The following is a 19126-nucleotide window of genomic DNA, read 5'->3' as shown; positions in this document are numbered from 1 at the left end:
AGATGTGAGAGGCGCACTCTCACTATAGGAACAGGAGCTCAGGTCTCTAACAGATGAATGGTGCAGTGCTGCTGTTGTCATGGCAACCACTGAGCAAAAGGAGGGGGAGGAGAAGGGTGGGTAGAGGGAGGAAAGAAAATGGCATAAAAAAAGGGAGGGAGGGTGGGAGGGTATTATTAAAAGGGACACAGTTTTGCCGTACATGGACAGCGCTTTGAGGACCGATCAGATCACAAGTGGAAAAAAAAAAGAGGAGCGGTGTTATATGATAGGAGCAAAGGTTTCAATAAACCTACTCCATTTTCCTCTTGGGCTCCGGCATCCCCGCCTGTCCTTGTTTTACCCTTGAAACTGTATTTGTACAGCAGCAGCCGTGTTTTACGGCTATTTAGGGGTTCAAGCACCACAGGGCACAGAGTTTATTGTGTACCGCCTTTGCTTTTGTTGAGGGCTCATATCCGGTAGGCTGTAAGCCCGCTGGTTTCTAAATGTTTGTTATTAATCTTCTCCAGTCACACTTATTTCCCCAGCGTGACATCTCAAAGCAGCTTTCACAGAATGTTATCAACAAGTCTTACAGATGTGCTACAGTTACACGTCAACGTTTTTGAGTGTCCCATTCTGTGCACCACCAGTCCTTATCGTAAAACCTGGGTTTCAGATCTTCCCATCTCTGCAGTCAAACATTGCCCCCAGGCTCCCGGTTGTTCTCATACACTGTTTGTAAACCTTCACAAATCAAGCACTTTAAAGAGGCCCTATTACCCTTTTGGGGGTTTTCCCTTTCCTGTAGTGTGTTATGTAGGTTTGTGCGCATGTAAATGATCTGCAAAGGCTAACATCTCAAAGTTCCTTCCAGAGGGAATTTCTCTCCCACACCTGAAACGCCTCTATTGGAATTCTTTGTTTACTTCTGTAACATAGTGACATCACTATGTAACACTCACTCTTCTATTGGCTATCACTCCAACACATTGTATGTAATTTGTTAATGGGTGGAACATCTCTAATTGGTTGACCAATCACAACAGAGCCGGCCAGCTAACCAATCAGAGCAGACTGGGCTCTGGTTTCAGACAGAGGGTGAACATTAAAGCATGTAAACATGTCACAGCAGAGGCATTAAAAACAATTATTAACCTGGAAATTAGCATTTAGGACCCGTTTAATTTTATCCCACAAAATCAATTCAAGCAACGGTGAATTAGGAAGTATGAAAAGCGACAAAGTCCATGTAGGGAGGGGGTCAGGGTGGATGGATTGGTCCAAAATCAAAGGAGTATCACTGAGTAGATGGCTGTCTATTTGTCATATAATAACTGTACTAAAGTCACCAAATGTTCGTAGTTATTGTAACCTGCGTTTTTGTCATGTATCTCAACCACACCACAAACTTTAACCTAACCTAACCAAGAGCTTGTGTTCCATAAACTTAACCTATAGTGCAAATATATGCACCTGACAGATTAAAGCTAAACAAATAAACTCTGATCTTTACACACAGCTCTGTTGATAGTCAGTCATGCTTTGTCATTCTTAACATGCCTAGTCTATCCTCCCTACCTGTGTCTTTTTTGCACATTTACCTGACAGAAACAGAACATAACTTTCTTTTTAGGTAACTTTAACAATCATTTATTCAGTCAGTCAATACATTTCAAAGGGGTTTTCTTACCTAACTTGTATACAAATCCTGAAATATAACAGCTTGGATGTTCTGTCTTTCTTTTACTATTCTGCACCATTTCTCACCAAGCTTTATCAGAATGTAATGAACTGCAATAAATGGCAGATAGAGATATTTATTATTCCTATCAAGTAACTTTGACACACTGTTAAACTGATGTGTGAATCTAATAAAGAAAAAGTACAAGGATTTCTGTCACAGCACTTAAAGCAGCAGGTTCTTTAGTGCTTCACCGGAGGGCATCATACTTCCATTTCATGACTCCTTCCTACACTTAACCTTCACTCTTTATTTCCCACCTGTGACAGAGGAGCTGAAAATGTCAAATTTCCTTTCAGCGGAACAAATGATTCGGAGCGCCTGTGTCGTCTGGGACAGTTGAGGCAAGAAATAATGACAATAATTGAGGAACCATTTGAGACGTCCCAAATGTCAGTGTTCATTTCAGAAATCCTCAGAGGATACCAGATGCCATATAAAACGCGAGGCTGGCTAAGGAGGCGTGAAGAGACGGAGATTGAGATGTCCTAAATGTCAGCCTGCCTCTCCGAAAATACAGAGAGGACAAGAGATCGTAAAAATGCTCAAGCTGGTGCAAGCAGGTCAGTGTGAGAGGACTTGAAGGAAAAGTCCAGATTTCACGATACAGTATGAAGTCTACTGTAACATATAAAGTATTTTGGGTTTAAGTGTTGATACAGTTATGTTATTTTATATATGCATAAATACTGAAATAAGCCATAAACTGGCAAACCTGGTTACTTTGCAGATTCAGATTTCACATTCAAATGATGCATTGGTTTGAATAAATGATCCAATAGCATTTCAAGCTGTTAAAACTACAACTTTAAAGGACTTATTCCTACGTAATTGTTGCATTAAAACATCCAGTAATAAAATACATATACACAAATGTATTATAACCTTTTATTATTTATCATAAAAACTTGATATGTAAAGTATATCTGCTAATAATAAAGCAAGTTTAAGCAGAAAATACTTTTACATTGTAGTATTAGTACTTCTATAATATGTATACCTGCACTGTACGAAGAACCTCCGATTATATATGTCAAAATGGATGAGAAGTCGTTAAAGTGCAAAGAAAAGTAGACAAAACATAAATATATTGATAACTACAAAACTCCATCAACCAATGAAACACGTGATATGATTTATGACCTTAAGATATTAAGTTTACCATGCAATAACACCAAGAAAAAAAGCAAATCCTCACACTTGACATTCAATTGAGATGCTGTGATTGTTTGATTTTGTGAGAAAATAAGGTAAAAAAGGTCTGGATGTAGCAACTCATTCCAGTCTTGGGTACCTCCGCTCCTACTGTCCATTTAATATCTCTAAACGTATGAAGCATTTAGTTAGGATGTAGAACCATTTAGTTTTACCAGCCTTTTCCACAACTCGTCTCATCCACTACTTCAGGTAATGATACCTTTCATTTCTCCAGATGTCGCTTTTGTAAATCCCAAAATAATGTGCCTGAACACGAATTTTAGCCGAGGGCTATAAAGCAGAATAAAACCTTATTATAGTCCATTGTATCTGTGCGAGAAATATGCCAACAAGTGATCCTGTCATCTCCAATTGGACGCTTAATACCACCAAACAATTACACAGGCACATTTAACAGAGCTCTGTTGTAATGTGGATCCTTTAAGACAATCCACACGATGAGTTGTAAAACCTGACTCAGCAGTTCAGCACACTGTGCGGTTGCTGAGCGTTTTTTATGCAGGAATCATGTGGCCATTTACACATTATCTTTACTAGTGCCACTTATTCACATATCAGTCCATTACTGTAAGCACCAGTGAGACAATAGATTTTAGATGTACTCATAATACTGTGATAATTGCAGCGAGACAGAGAGAAAAATAAGGCGTTGTAATTAAATCAAGCAGATTCTCAGGTTTTAAGGCGGAATGCAATGTTCTACCTTTATGTGGCAATCCATGGGGAGTGAGTAACTGTATTGATTGCTGCCATTAATTAGGGGAAAGCAGTGTAATCTGGGGAGAGATGTTGAGATAATTCCCTTTAAATGTACAGTAGCAGAGTGGAGCGGGAACAATCAATCAGATGGGGCGATGGTCTCTGGCGAGCCGACACTTGAGTGAGGGGTTTATTAAGGAACACATAAGCAATCAGTGATTACAACTCATAACTATCAGCCACGCAGATATCACAGAGAGAATGAGCAATCATCGCCACTCATGGTCTTAGATAACAGCGCGCTAAATATAGACAATGTACGCTGAGCAGTCCGGAGGATCTGTTAAAAAACAAGATGAACGAATGTTGCATATCTGAAACTAGCTGAGAACTTCTGATTTCATGTGCACAAAAGGAAGCAGAAATGATATCATGACTTGGGAAAAGTGAACATTAATGAATTATGTAGAAATCACAATCTTTAAAGACACTAAGCTCTAAGAGTTCTAAAAAATCTTAGAAAAAACTTTTTATTGTAGAACAAATAACAATACCGCAAAAAAAATCGTGCATACAATGTAACTGAAGTACTAAAAGTAAAGTGTTCATTATGCAGAATGGAAACTGACAGTGTTATACTATTCTATCTATTCTATACTATTTATAGAATAGATAGAATAGTATACTTATTTTTCATGTGTTCACATATCAGTCATACTTTCATGTTTGTAATGTCATCAATCACATTGTAGATAACTTTAACTACTTCAGTCAACTTTTATGGTTTGATGAATAATAATGGATCACATTTTATAATCTGATCAATTACTTGCTTGTAAAATCTTAATTTAAAAAGTAACTCCTAAATAACTATAAAAAAGTAAAAAGAACATATTTTCCTACAGTATGCGATAAAAGTATACAGTAGCAGCACATTTAAATACTTAAAGAGCCTGTGACAGCATCCCAACAACTGTTGTGCAATGAAATATTGGGCTACTAGTAATCTCGAACCGTCAGTTTAAAAAAGAAAAAGCGATACCGTTCCGTTAAATATCAATAATTTCGAACATCGCGGGGAAATTCCTTCGACTCATTTTGAAGTTTTGGGGGAAGCCGGAAGTGACGTCAATGCGGGAACGCTTCTCTGTGCGGCGAGAGAGCCAAACACGGACAAAGTGTGTTGTCATGCGTAGAAATTGTGAATTACTGAGTCTAGGCACGTTAATAACGTTTTAATGAAGTTGATATTTGTCAGTGCTTTCATGTCAATTTGGCGAACATAAACATAAATGATCGTGGTGAAGATGATTACATTAGGATTAAAAATCGGTAGTGAGAGCTGCTGAATTTCCTCACGTAGGATGTGATATAAAAACAAATCGATTATTTTTGTAGTTGTAAACTCAAATGGATGAAACTACATTTATTAGTGCTTTCATGTCAATTCGGCGAAAACATATGATACATTAAATGATCGTGAGAATGATGTTTAAAAATCGTTTGTTTGTGCCGGTCTGCATTTCCTGATGAGAAAACAAACCGATGCTTTTTGTTGTAGTACACCAACATGGATTAAACGTGTGGTTTTTTTACCACAATGTTGGGGAAATTAATGGATAAAATGCACAGATTATTTACATTTACTATCTACAGCACCTGCCGCCCCTGACATCCCCACACCCCCCGTTGACAATTTACTAGCGGTACCGAAGTGGGCCGGTCAAGAGTCCCGGGATGATTTTTAGTCCCATTCCACCACTGGCTACATGACCATATGATCGCCCATATTGACGCACCTCATTCCTAAACTTCTAATAGATTCAACATAAACCGATCCTTCAGCCTCATATGAGCTCTCAGATACGTTTAAACTGTCATCGCTGTCTGAGCTTGCTGCTGTGTGCGCCGTCGTGCGTTTACATGCAGATGCTGGGATCCTGAACGGTGCAGCTGGAGCGCTGTGCCCGCAATGACGTCACACATAATTTGGCGGGACTTGAAGAATCCAGAGAAGATCCAGAAAATGGTCAACATTGAAGGCAGATTAATGGTTATCAAAGTACAAATATCCAAAATCAGTTCAGTAACGGTTTTCAAGGGGACAACATTTACTCAAATTGATGGGTTTAGATGATGGGGGAAACTCGTGTCACAGGCTCTTTACAGTAAGTTAAAGTACCTCGAAATTGTAGTTCAGTAATTGAGTAAATGTACTAAACTATGCACTGCTGCTGGACACACACAAACTCTCCCCTGACTGTTAGGCTGACTTCTCTGGAAGGCAGGGGGATTAAAAGACACTTTTCCCAGGGGTTTAATAAAGTATTCAAATATTATTGTTAGTTCAGTTTTATTAAACCTGATGGAAATGTACATTTTAATGAACGGAGTTCTTGCCAAGTATTAAAGCCCAAAAAAAATCAGCATGCATGCAGATATTGAGATATTTAGTTAAAATACTATCAATAAACTCAAAAACTAAAGCCTTTACTCCAAAAAAAAACTGTACCTAAGGTCCAGCCATTGGCTTGCAATGTCTTCCTAGAATATGTTTTTCTGTTTCAATGGAAAAAACTGATTTTGTTTTTAAATAATACATTTAAGCTTTTCAGTTTCAGGTGGAAAAGGCTAGTCAATGGACCTTGAGCTTTTTATCTAATTATATTGGCAAACAAATCTACTTTCAAAGCAAAACTGTATGTATGTATATATACACACACACACACACACACACACACACACACACACACACACACACACACACACACACACACACACACACACACACACACACACACACACACACACACACACACACACACACACACACACACACACACACACACACACACACACACACACACACACACACACACACACAATCTCTCCACAGCGTTGTAATGACAATAAGCCAATTCAAATAAAAAGGTCTATTTTACTCAGAATTTCTTTAACTGTTTAGAACAGAGGTGCCCAGTACGTCGACGGGGGCAATGCTGGTAGACCGCGAGTCATTCATTAAAATAAAAAAAAATCAAGCTCCGTTAAAATAGACAAAACAGGTTTTGATCCCTCCTCCCTTGGCCTCCCTGCCACTTAATTCAGGAGTTTACTTGATTGACAGAAAAAGCGACCTATCGCTTTCCAGTCTGTTAACCCAGAATGCAAAGCGATATAACATCAGTCAAGTGCCGGGTAGTGATGGGAATTCCGGCTCTTCTTGGTGAGCCGGATCATTTGGCTCGGCTCACCAAGAAGAGCCGGCTCTTTCGGCTCCCAAAGGGCTCTTCAGTTTACCACATATTATACCTTTTATAATTAAATCAAATGCCATGCCTCATTTCGCTCCATTTGCTCTTTCCAGCGCTGTTTTTGCAGGGGGCTGATTCTGTGAGCTGCAGCTGACCACGCCCCCCTGCAGGAGAGGGGAGCGTGCTCTGAGATTAGCTGCTAGGCTGCAGCAATCGTGCTACTTTGTGCACATTGTGCAAGCAACGATGTTTTCAAATCTGTAATCAAAAAGCTCCTCAAAAACACTATCGAAGCAGTTCCTGCCTTTGTTACGTTAGTTCAAACAGTAACAACGGACTACTTTTCTTAGCGGATGCATGTCAATTTAAATCAATACATAAAACTCTTTTTTAAATCAATAAAATCATTTTCTAAATCCATAAAAGCATTTCAATTAATATTGGGAGTCATGTCGTTACTTTGTTGAGAATGTGGCCATGTGTAATAAGCGGGATAATGTGCACATTGCATAATGTGCCTTCATGCTCGTTCGCGGGCGAGAGCCGGCTCTTTGAGCGAGCGAGAGAGCGAGAGAGAGAGATAATGCCTATATTGGACCTATGTATATTTCATTATAACTTTGAGAGACTGTTCATAGGACCCATTTGAGTCTGGTGTCTAAGTTGAGTGTTCTACTCGTTTATTGTATTCCTTGTACTTATATTTGTGTTTTATGTTTAAGATTTCAGGACATGGAGAGTGGTTTCTTAGCCTGCTTGTTATGTGTTTCTTAACAGAGAGAGAGAGAAATAGAGAGAGGTTAACATGCCATTTTAGTTTTATGTATTCATGTATTTGTTTCTGTTCAAGAACCCAAATAGAGTTGTTGTAGTTATCCCATGTATACATGACACATGTTATTCAGCTCCTTGCAATTTGGGATTTTATTTTTGGTTGGTAGACCTCGGTGAGCTGGTCATTTCAAAAGTAGCCCACCGGCCCAAAAAGTGTGGGCACCCCTGGTTTAGAACATAGTGTTATCTTATATGTTATGTTAATCTATATATAATAAAGTCTAAACGTTGTATTAACTGTTTTATTTGTACTGTACAAAATGTATTGTATTATAGAAGTATCTCATTTGGCACAGGTTATGTGTCTATGGAAAAACACTATCGGGTACTATATTTTGTTCATTTGTGTATCGGTCAGTGTCACTGGAACTTACTATTCCATTCCCGTAGGCATGACTACTCCTTTTTCTCTTTACATACATATCAGACAATACAGTCAAACAGAGTAACTGGTTTAAGATAGTTTACTGTCCATATATAAAATAAGGATTTTCCAACCTGTGACCCCGTCAGCTGCAATGACACGGTACAGAATACCTCCAGCCTCCTCGCCAACCTATTTGTCAAGTTGACCCCTCGAGCACTGAGGGACCCCTTGAGAGTCTTCATGCGGGCCGAGGGGATTACATCAGAAACTCAATGATTCTCTAAAAAGGTCAGCGCTTTCATTCCATCAGAGCCTTGAGGTTGAATAACTCAAGTCCTCACCAGCACCAGCACTGTGCCACAGGAGGGTGAGGAGAGACTGTGGTTGGTGGAGGAACCACGGGAGATTGGTTGAGGGGGAGGGGACGGGGGACGGGGGACGGGTGGATCAAAGTGCTGCAGCCTTTTAGACCTGCTGCTGTTTGCTCTCTAATGTGCTCATATGCCACCTCTCTTTCTCCCACCTCTGCCATCTCTGCCATGGGAGGGGTTTCTGCCCGCTGACGCAGCACACACACGCTCGCTACTGTCAAGCTGTGTAGGAAGTGGCACTGAGTTGAATTAATTAAAGGGTGAGAAAGCCGGGGTGGTTGAGCCGGAGTACAATCTGGTGCTCAATGCCACTTGAGCAGCGCAGACTTTTTGAGGACTTGAGGGACCTGGGGGTACTTGGGGACATTTTTGTACGTGTTGTTTTAGAGCCAGACGTGTTTATGCGAGAGAGGGTCACCTCCTATAAGTCGTGAAATTACATTTTGACATGCAATCTGAGGAATAACCAAAGAATAACTCAGGTTTGTAATGGAGCCAATAGGGCTGTAGAGAAATAAGATGGCAGATATCACTATTTTTATGACCTAACACAAAGATATTGATATTTTGCCAAGCCCTAGAGCCAGATAGAGATGCAACTAATTCTCAATCGACCGAAAAAGAAAACTATTTTGGTAATTGATTATTGGTGATGTTTTGTATAAAAATGGGCAAAAATGCTGTTTTATCCTCTCCAATACGTAGATTAGTTATTTTCTCTGTTTTATATCGTAAATATCATATTATAAAGTGAATATCTTTGTTTTTCGGGTACACCACCTTGGACTTTGAGTAACTGGCATTGACACTTTTCACACATTTTCTGAAATGTTATATACCAAGCTATGATGGAGAATATATTTGGCTGATTAATGGACAGAAGGGAGCTTTTTCTTGTGTGCTGCAGGGGTCTAAAAGGGGTGTTGCATGCTGTTCACTCGGCAAAGCCTCCTAAAACGTGTTATTGGGCTAATAAAATATGATTGATTGATTGATAAAAGTTAGTAGCTGCCTAGAGCCACTCGTTTTTTATGACTAGCAGATTTGAGTCCTGTGGGGCCACACTGGCTGTAAAAAAACAGCACCGTTTTATGTTTTCTTTTGTCAAAGGCCTAATTATTAATAACAGAATACTATATAAAACACAATAGGTGATGTGACAGAGACATAAATCCGGGTGGATTACCACAGTGACGGACTAATCCTGACAAATACATGTATCTCACTGTCATGTGCGCAAAGTGTAAGTGGAATAATTATGCAGAGGAATAACAAATCACACAAACCTGAAATAAGAGGATCCCTAATTCCCAGGATAAAAAATCTAAAAATACAAATGCAGCCTTCGCAACTAGAGGCACCTGACTGACACAATATAACAAGCAGAGGGATGACACGTTTGACAAAACTGCAAACAAACCTCTCCCTCTGTCAGCCGTGAAATAAGAATAGAACAAATAAGGCAGCTGTCATTAATCAAGCTACACATGTTCCTCTGTGACAGCCATCAACACACACACACATCTACAGATTCACATAAACGCTGACAATCTAAATAAAATCACTTTGACACACGCAGATGAAAGTGTAGACACATACAATTAGAATATGAAGTTAAGGCAAAATACTAATGGAGCAAAGATGGATTCTCAAACAGCAGGGAGAAGCAAAGCGAGGAATACAAAAATGGGCTTGGTCTAAGAAAGTCTCTAAAAATCTGCAGGGTCCTGCCACACACAGAGCTCTCTGGCTGTGGTGAGGTGGAAGAAAATCAGTTTTGGTAGTTTTCTCTTGCAAAACCCACACTTTAAATGAGAGACTATAAATCATTCTGTGTGATGCCAAAATTAATGATTCCCCGCGGCAGATCAGAAATGGTTTATGATGCGGTGTAGCTGAGAGGCTGGTGCACCCTAGTGGCGACTCCTGAATCAAGTCCTGCTCACCCACTGCTATTCTCCTTCACTGCTGATATTGGTTGAAGCTGCAATGTCAATATTTCATTTTGAAATCCAGCACAGCAGCAGTGAGCGAGCTTTGGATGACTACCGTGCCCTGCGTACCAAAACCCGCCGCCATCCACCTCCAAAATGAAAGCAGAAGGAACATGACACAGCCTCGTAATCCAGGTAATGGGGAGACAGAGGGGGACCTCAGTGTGGAAGGACGCGATAAGTGGTGGGAGATGAAGAGGGACAAAAGGAGGCCACAGCTCCCAGTCCTTTAGTGATAACAAGAATTCAAAATTGTAACACGACTGAGCCTGGCGTTTCTTCTTCTTATTTTCAAATTAAGTGGGTGAGCTACACCATGACTGATTTCTGATTATTGACAACTCTCAAGGGGAGTATCAAGTCCTCTCCCCCTTATTTTCCTTACCAAAATATGTTTAATTTCCTGTGTGTGATTTGGGATTAGAGTCTCTGCTTACAGTGGTACAGTGAAGGGTTAAGGGAGACTGTATTAGCACAATGAGTCCATGGGGGAGGACAGCTACGGGCGAGGATGTGCGAACAAGACTCATTTAAACCAGGTTTAGCACACATTTCTGTCGGCTGTGGGATTTTCTTTCGTGCAAATGTGACAAGACTCCCGGACTAATTCAAATCGTGCACTCTTTCTGAGTTCAGTGCAGGGGGTTTACCTGTGAGCTTCTTCACGGGCTGCAGCCTGACACTGATGGTCTGGTGGGTGAGCAGCGGGGAGGAGGGCAGCGAGCGGGACACGCCCTCCATTATGCGAATGTGCTGCATGCCCTCGGTCATGGAGATCCGCGGCACAGAGTAGTCTCCTTCAAAGGCACAGTCGCTGTCTAAGCTGCCACCTGCAGGATGGGAGGGAGAACACGATGAGATGCTTCACTCTGCTCTAACAGTCTGACACTGTTGGGAGTCAGTGTCTGCAAAAAAGCACAGAGACTTCACTTTACTGTGTTAAGCACTGATATATAATATGTAGGTATAATGTCACTGATGTAGACTTTTCAATATCCTTCTGCCTTGGTTTATCATGAATTAATAAGAATAATATATGAGATAGTCTGCTGATACTTAGTGAATTGCCATAATGAGATTAATAGTTAAAGAGGCCCTATTGTGCCTTTTTGGGTTTCCCTCTCCTGTAGTGTGTTATATAGGTTTATGAGCAGGTAAGAGGTCTGCAAAGGCTCAAATCCCAGAGTCAACACCAGAGGGAGTTTCTCTCCCACACACACACCCTCTGCCTTAAATGCCACCATTGTAGACATTTGTTTACTTCCATAACATAGTGACATCACTATGTAACATTTGTGCTAAAGGGATGTTCCATCTCTTAGCAGTTAACCAAGGAACCAACCTTTTCACCTTGTTTCAGGTGAAAAACAAACGTCACAGTAGAGGCACAAAATCCAAATATGAACCTATAGTAGAAATGATCATAACAGGGCCCCTTTAACATATTTGTAAATAAACTGTATGTAAGTTACTCTAGGTTGATGTGTTAGGGCCATTTGGATGATTATCGGTATAGTATCAACTATTATTTTTGACCAGATTTGTTTTTTATATATTCCCCCATGCCTGTGATTTTCAAGATATTTTACTCTATGATTCACAGAGGTTGTGTTTTGGGCTACAATATTCCATTATTAGTGATTTTTTTCAATCTATTGTTTTTTTGTCTATAAGAAATCAGAGAAACCACTCGCATTGAACAAACTGAAGCAACTTGGAACATAAACAAATGTGTGGATATGAATACTCTGACAGTACCTCTGACTAGTCCCTGCATTGCGTCATCAGTATCGGGTGTAAAAAGATTGGCGTGACCCAGTAGAGAGAACAGCCCTGAAGGCAACACGTGCCGTTCACAGTCACTGGAATAAACTACTGCCTACCGGAGCTCTCTGGGCCTCGTGGTAACACAATCTTTTAATAAACAAAGGAGGATTCTCTAACCATCTGACATATGTTTAAACAAACTAGAAAAAGAGCCCAGTAATGATCACCAAAGCACTTTTAATTCACAAAAAAAAAGCATTCACAATGAGCTGTAATTACAGACGGAGCACAACAACCCATCTCTATCACTTACCCCACCCATTTTAATTTGAATCCCTTTCTTCCAAAACCAAAAATTAGGGCTTGAACTTTTTTCAGACACTAAATGTCCCATCAGCCAGCTGTCTGCAAACACAACATCCATTTTGTGAATCAGCTCCTGCTCATGTCCCTGCAGACGGAGCTGTAAAACCAACTGGTCAAGCAACAGTGTTGCATCAGACGGCAGCCGCCACACTGAGACGTGAAGCCATTATCAGAAACTAATCCGTGACAAGTCCCAGAGGAAGCCTGTGTGACGGTTAGGATGGGGCCAGTTGTTTTAATGCAAGTATAGAAAGAACAAACGCACACACACGACTATCTGTGGCTCCAGAAGTGCTGGATGCAGTCCATCCATTCACTGGGGAGTGTCAGTGCAGAAGCAAAACACAAAAGCCGGAGCAGCGGTTACATCCCCGAGCAAGGAAATTCTCCTCATGCATGCAGAGCCTACCGTGAATACCAAAGGGGGACTTGGTATTCCGAACAAGCATGCATTATTTATTCATTAAGGTAAGGAAATGTAAGTAATCTTCATTGAAATTAATAACCCTAAAATCTAAAGTGATACTATATACAGGGCTCGACATTAAGGACTGCCCGATGGCCCGGGGCCATCTAGTATTTAGCTCGGGCAATGAAGCCTCACCTGCTGGTTGCCCGATCGGGCAATCTATTATGCCAGTATCATGCAGCTCGCGGATCCAGTAATGAGTGACCCGACAGTAAAACTAAACATATCTATAACTAGTTTAGGTAGTTTGAGAGGTAATTAAAATAGCTACGTGTGATATTCTAACCTGAAGTGTGTGTTTTGTTCCGCTCACCGCTGCATGTGATTATGAAGAGCTGCGTGTCGAGTCTTGACTCGTCAGCAGCAGCTGATCTCTCTCTCCCGTCAGATTAGACTTCACTCGCGTTTATGTCCATATCGATCAGATCCAGCTAGTTCTAGCTAATGATATGACTACCTGCTTATTAAAAGACAACTACACAATAAGTGTCGCTATGCAACTGGGTGAGGCCACAAAGTATTGCGCAGCATTATGCATTTGTTTACATGCCCACCGGAACCCCGAGGCATTACCAACAGATCAACGCACAATCAACCCATACAGGACATCTCTTTCTCCACATTAAGTGTTAGACATTAGAGTTGACTCTTCTTGTCTGTCACATAAGTGGCGCAACTGAAGCGGTATTGCTCTAAAGGGAAATTATTTTGACAGAAGAGATTTAGATTTGCCGGCTAACGGGAACTCTGACGTGTGCTTCGCAGATGCGCTCGGCTCCTCTCGACTGCTGCTCGGGTCTGCTCCCGGATGAGGAGGCATTCGTTCGACCAACTTACAGTAGATAACATTACAAACATTTTTAACAGTGGCAATACTAGTGTAAATAATGTTTGTTTTGGCATTAATAACTGAATGTAATGTTTTCTACTTTTTTACATCTGGGAAGGCATTTGCCTTCATCAGATGGAAAGTGTCTTGACCAACAACTTAAGTATTTCTTATAGCTATGCAGGAAGCGAGCAAACACAAACAAGAACAAACAAACAAGTGAAATGAAGAATAAAATTGAAATTGTACAATATAATATTGTGGTGGTTCATCTTATAATTCAGTCTAGAGAATGCACCAGACAGCATCTAAGACCTGCAAAAATCTAAATTGTCTAGGGGGATGGAGGCCCCCCAAACCCTTCGTGCCATTTCGTCCGTGCGCATTTTTCAGGGCAATCTCTATTGGGCTCAGGGCCATCTGTGAATTAGCTTAGATGTCTCCCAAAATCCTTAGTGTCATGCACTGATATATGATGGTTAGTGGGATCGTCAAGTAGCATTGGATAACGGTCATTTAACATTTGAGTGTGTTTCTCCCAGTTGAGATTTTTTCATTGTTCAACGTTTTGACAAGGAGCCTGCAAATATTTCTAGAGGTCTCCTTATCTCTGAAACGAACAGATCTGATGATTAAAACTGGTAGAACATAACTGATAAAGCAGTTGTAAGTAAAAATATCAGTGTTTTTCAGATGCCGTTTGCCTGCAGCTAATGTTTGCTTAGCTAGTTTCTCTAAACTCTAAATGAAATGTAGTCCAATGACAAAGATCCTTTATCTGGTTAGATAATTAGTTAAACACGACCATATCTTAAAAGTGTATATTATAAATGTGGTTGAAAATGAGATAAAAAGTCAATTTATCTATTTCTGGCAGACAACTACGATGTTGACAAAAGCACAAAAGGGGGGTGAAACCATTACAGGTTACCACATGCAACTGGGTTGTAGATCAAAATGACATATGTCCTTGGGTATATATTTTTTTATTGTGACAATGTTACGTAATATACCTTTCAAGAAGGTACAAAATCAAGCACTTATTGGTACGCAATCTTGACTCATGCAAACAGTGATGTTCAAGGATAAGAGGGAGTCACACCTTACGACCTTAGTGGTGAATTCAAATGAAGGAAGCGATGGCGGTGTTTTATTTTAGACTTTGAAAAGAGACATGTTTAAGGGCCACTCATTGCATACAAATGCAAATAGATACTCAAGGAAGTGTTTGACTCAAAACGTGCAGGAAGAGGGGGAGGGAAAAAAAGGCGAAGTGAAATGAATTATAATTGCCCAAAAACATTTCCTACCAAGCACTCATATTCCCCTTGTTGATAAACACCTTTCCCCTAGAAGTAACTCAGATTTACAGGCAGGAAAATAAAATTAATACAGTTCCCTCCTCGTAAATATAACTTTGTTTCCAGTAGTCGTAAAGTTTTCTGCCATAATATAAAATACAACTGGCAAACAAGGCCTTCATGGGTTTCTGCTCTGGAAACATTAAGAGAGAAGAAATGGAGTCTGGAAAGAGAGCGCCCAGAGAGAGCTATTACAGGAAATGAGAAGGTAAAGGTGGCAAAGAGCGCGCACGCTGTTTCCTAGAATCTCTGCTCCTCGTTCACTCACATAATACACATCCACGCCCGGTACGGCTCAGTACAGCGGGATAAGCAACACAATAGACAAGTTGTGGTGAGGTGCTCAGGTGGCTTTTGCAGGCAATACTATATTTCATGAGGGGCAAAGCTTATATTACTACCAATAACTTTTTTCTTTTCTTTTTTTGGAAAACAGGTTTTCATTATTGAATGTTTTTTATTTTCCTGTCAACACGCTCAATATTAAAACATTAACCCATTCCAATCCCACTCAACACCATGGCACACATACAGCTACTTCTCAACTTGCCGAAATATAACTTACAAAAATTGATTTTTTTCTACATAACAAAATAGAGGGGAAATGTGCCCCATTTCCCTTGAAATTTAAAGAGTAACATATTAACATGGGATATCATTTTTCCCAGTTGCAATATGACGTTCCTTTCTCTCCACAATTGTTCTGTTGAAGGTTAGTGATTACATTTCCGAATAATTGATATACTTTGTTTTGCTGCCAAAACTTTTGTTTTGTTTTGCTTCATTTCATTTTAAGGTTATAAAGCTCTGAACATTTCTACTTTGATATTTGTTACAAAATGATGATGTATGACATCTCCATTATCTGATTAACAATGTTGGTCATTAAGGAGATGCGCTGAGGCTGAACTGATGTAGCCTCTTTGGGGTTTAATACGTGCTGTGATCTTCTTCTATTCTTGTAATATATATATTTATATTCAATGTCTTTTTCCCCCATGTCATTTTGAAGTGACTCCCTATTGTGGGTTCAGTTGTAGTGTCTACACTGAAGAGTTCTTGCAGTTTGTCACATAGAAAATAATTATTGCATATATCCCTTATTAACTTTTATGATGCTGCTGTTACTAATATATATAAAAAATTCCATAAAAAACGGATTTCAGTTTTCTTACCTTGGCCGATGTGGCTCAGGTGAGGGTCTAGACCGGGCGAGCGGGGGTCTGCCAAGTCCTCGCTCCCGCCATCTGCAGAGGAAGGGCAGAAAGAGAAAGATAAGGAGTGGGCTCTGTAGTTCTGGAAGGGTGACGAAGGCGTCAACAGAAAGTCCATCTCCTCCTCTGGGATCAGCCAGCTGTCGGCCCGCAGGACCCCCAGCATGCTGCTCACACACAGACCCTCCGCGCCCTTCTTCTTTGGGACCAAGCGGCTCCTTATGGTGAGGAAGGAGGACCGCTCAGACACACTCCACGTCTTCCGGCTCCCCATTGTTAGACTAAACATCTATTTCCAAGGCCTGCCCATGCAGAAAACAATGCATTTGACATTACAGCCATTGGTGCATGCAGAGAGTCCTGTGGTAGAGCTCACTGGGCTCTATGCTTCAATGAGTGAGAAGGAAAACAGTGGGCGTTTCCCCACGATAGATTCACATACGCTTAATGATATGAGGATCAATTACGCCTAAGGGAGCAGGCAGGCAGAATTAGCCACAGTGGATGGAGCTGAAATGAGCGGGGGGGTGGGGGAGGCATCACTGGCCAGCAGAGTCCGTGTCATCGGGGGATTGTTTCATAATCCTGTTCGAGTGCGGACGGATCTGCTGTAAAGCACGACAGGCCAGCAGAGGAGGAACAAATGATTTATACTCCGAATCAAAACCTCCCACTGGAGTAAAGTGAGCTAATAATAACATCTAAACTGTGAGGATGCATGAATTCTAGTCCAAGCCAGTGGATGGATTTTTGGGAGTAGATAAGTCAAAGATTGTTGCATAAAGTAGAAAATACTATATTAAAGCAAGACCTTGCATTGTATTTCAATCACACACAGCCCAGAAAACCCAAACATGCACTCAATTATTATCTCTCCTATCGCAGACTAGCACAGTGTGCCAGGAGCCACACAGCAGGGTAGATTGGATCGCTGGTGGACGGATCAAGCTTGTCGATGGAAAGATAGAATAAGCCGTGGGGCATGATTGTGTGAGAACTGGGCCAGCCTCAGATTGACTCCCGAGGATTTATAGGAGTTTACTTCGTGACCTGAGCCACCATGTCAGTAGGCTTCAAATTAATAGGCATGCCGACAAAGTGTGAAATGTTATGCAATCAAAACATGTCATTTGGGAGTGTTTTTGAGAAAATGTCAGCAAATGTTATTCTTGGTGTTCTTACAAAAAACAATAAATCCTGCTGCCAAAATGTTCTTTACTTGTATGTTCAACAACAGAACCCACCAAAAATAGCTTCTCACCTCGTATAGTCGATGAGCCATATCATCTAGTAAAATCAATGTTGTGAAGATCGATACGTGCTTTGAAGATGATGCACACTAGCTATTAGGGGTGTTGAAAATAATCGTTTCTACGATGCATTGCGATGCGGACGTGGACGATTCGGTATCGATGCAGTGATGGAAGATAATCGATTATAGCGTAGTAACGTTGCTTCCTGATTTTCCGGCCGCAGCTTTACTATAACGTTTTTTCTGTCACTTTAATATCAAATCGGTTGGTGACGCAGAGATCAGGGAGCAGACGTGACAGCGGCACAGCAACACCAAACACGGAGCAGTCTGCTTTATCCACCAACACAAGAACACCAGTCCAGAACCAACAGCAGAAGGACCCGCTCCGAATCACTCCGTGTCGCTGCGGCTCAAAGACACAGGGATTTATGTTTTTCAAAAATAATCGCGTTACAATCATGTCAGGTTTTTGGTGGATCTAATTAAGTCTTGGATTGCAGAGTACGAATGTCCTCTAGCAATTTCCAGACGATATATACGTGTGTAAAGTTTGTGAAGGCAGGAGGAAAAAAGCTTCCGCGATCACCGTCTCCTCTGCTGCTCCAAGCCCCGCCCCCTCTCTGAAAATAATGAGTGACAGGCTGATAGTGACCCGATAGAAACTTTATTATTCACTTAATCACTGAGATATAATGAAGCTAACTTAATCTCATACATTCATGGGATTTATGTAACAGTAAAACAGAGAATGTAAGTGTGCACCCACATGCAGTATTTTAGTTGCTATATGCTGTTGTAAATACTCCTGTTGTCTGCTGTGTTCAGACTCAAGTCCTGTGTGTGATGCCACATTCAGGACCTTCAGTGTCCTTTCTTTAACAGCAGACCGTGGCTAGAAGCTGCAGCTCGACTGCAGAAGCATTAGCTTTTTGTTTTTGAGGATGGAACAACTTCACACACGGAGGCTAGACCTATACATTTCATTTATTTTGGTTTATAAATTAATGTCAAGACATTTATGTTATTGATTTCTGAAGCACTTTCTAAATAATAAAAAGAGAGTTCATATGTATTTACTGCATGTATGCATTGATGAAAAATAAGCCATGTGCAGTAATATAGAAAATTGAGGATGCAACGCATTGGTATGAATCGTGATGCACCGGGATATCGAATTGAATCGAATCGTTGACAGGATAATCTAATCGAATCGTGAGACCAGTGAAGATGCACAGCCCTACTAGCTATGAGCCATGAAAATCAAGGCATGCACACATGAAGAGTGTGATGTTGTGAGCGGAAAGCTCAATGGTGTACAGTAATAGATTTTGCACCCTTGCTACGCTCCTGCAGCGGATCTGATGAACACCTTAGGTGACGTTTGAAGCGGCTCGCTTGTCAT

At 40.8% G+C, this 19126-nt stretch overlaps 1 protein-coding gene across 10 annotated transcripts in view; it reads right to left on the bottom strand.

The window, feature by feature from the left end:
- The window catches only part of tanc2b (tetratricopeptide repeat, ankyrin repeat and coiled-coil containing 2b), a 185195-nt gene that overhangs the window by 69084 nt on the left and 96985 nt on the right, over positions 1-19126 (bottom strand). For all 10 annotated transcript variants that reach the window (XM_071206759.1, XM_034107605.2, XM_034107607.2 and 7 more), the window contains 2 exons: positions 16431-16502; positions 11114-11293 (listed from right to left, as the gene is read on the bottom strand). In XM_071206759.1, the coding sequence (XP_071062860.1) occupies positions 11114-11293; positions 16431-16502 (252 nt within the window). The remainder of the gene's footprint in view (positions 1-11113; positions 11294-16430; positions 16503-19126) is intronic.

Source organism: Pseudochaenichthys georgianus, chromosome 19 (genome assembly GCF_902827115.2).
Source record: "Pseudochaenichthys georgianus chromosome 19, fPseGeo1.2, whole genome shotgun sequence".
Taxonomy (NCBI): Eukaryota; Metazoa; Chordata; class Actinopteri; order Perciformes; family Channichthyidae; genus Pseudochaenichthys; species Pseudochaenichthys georgianus.
The sequence above is the reverse complement of the archived record's forward strand: the minus strand, read 5'-3'. Positions and strand labels throughout refer to the sequence as shown.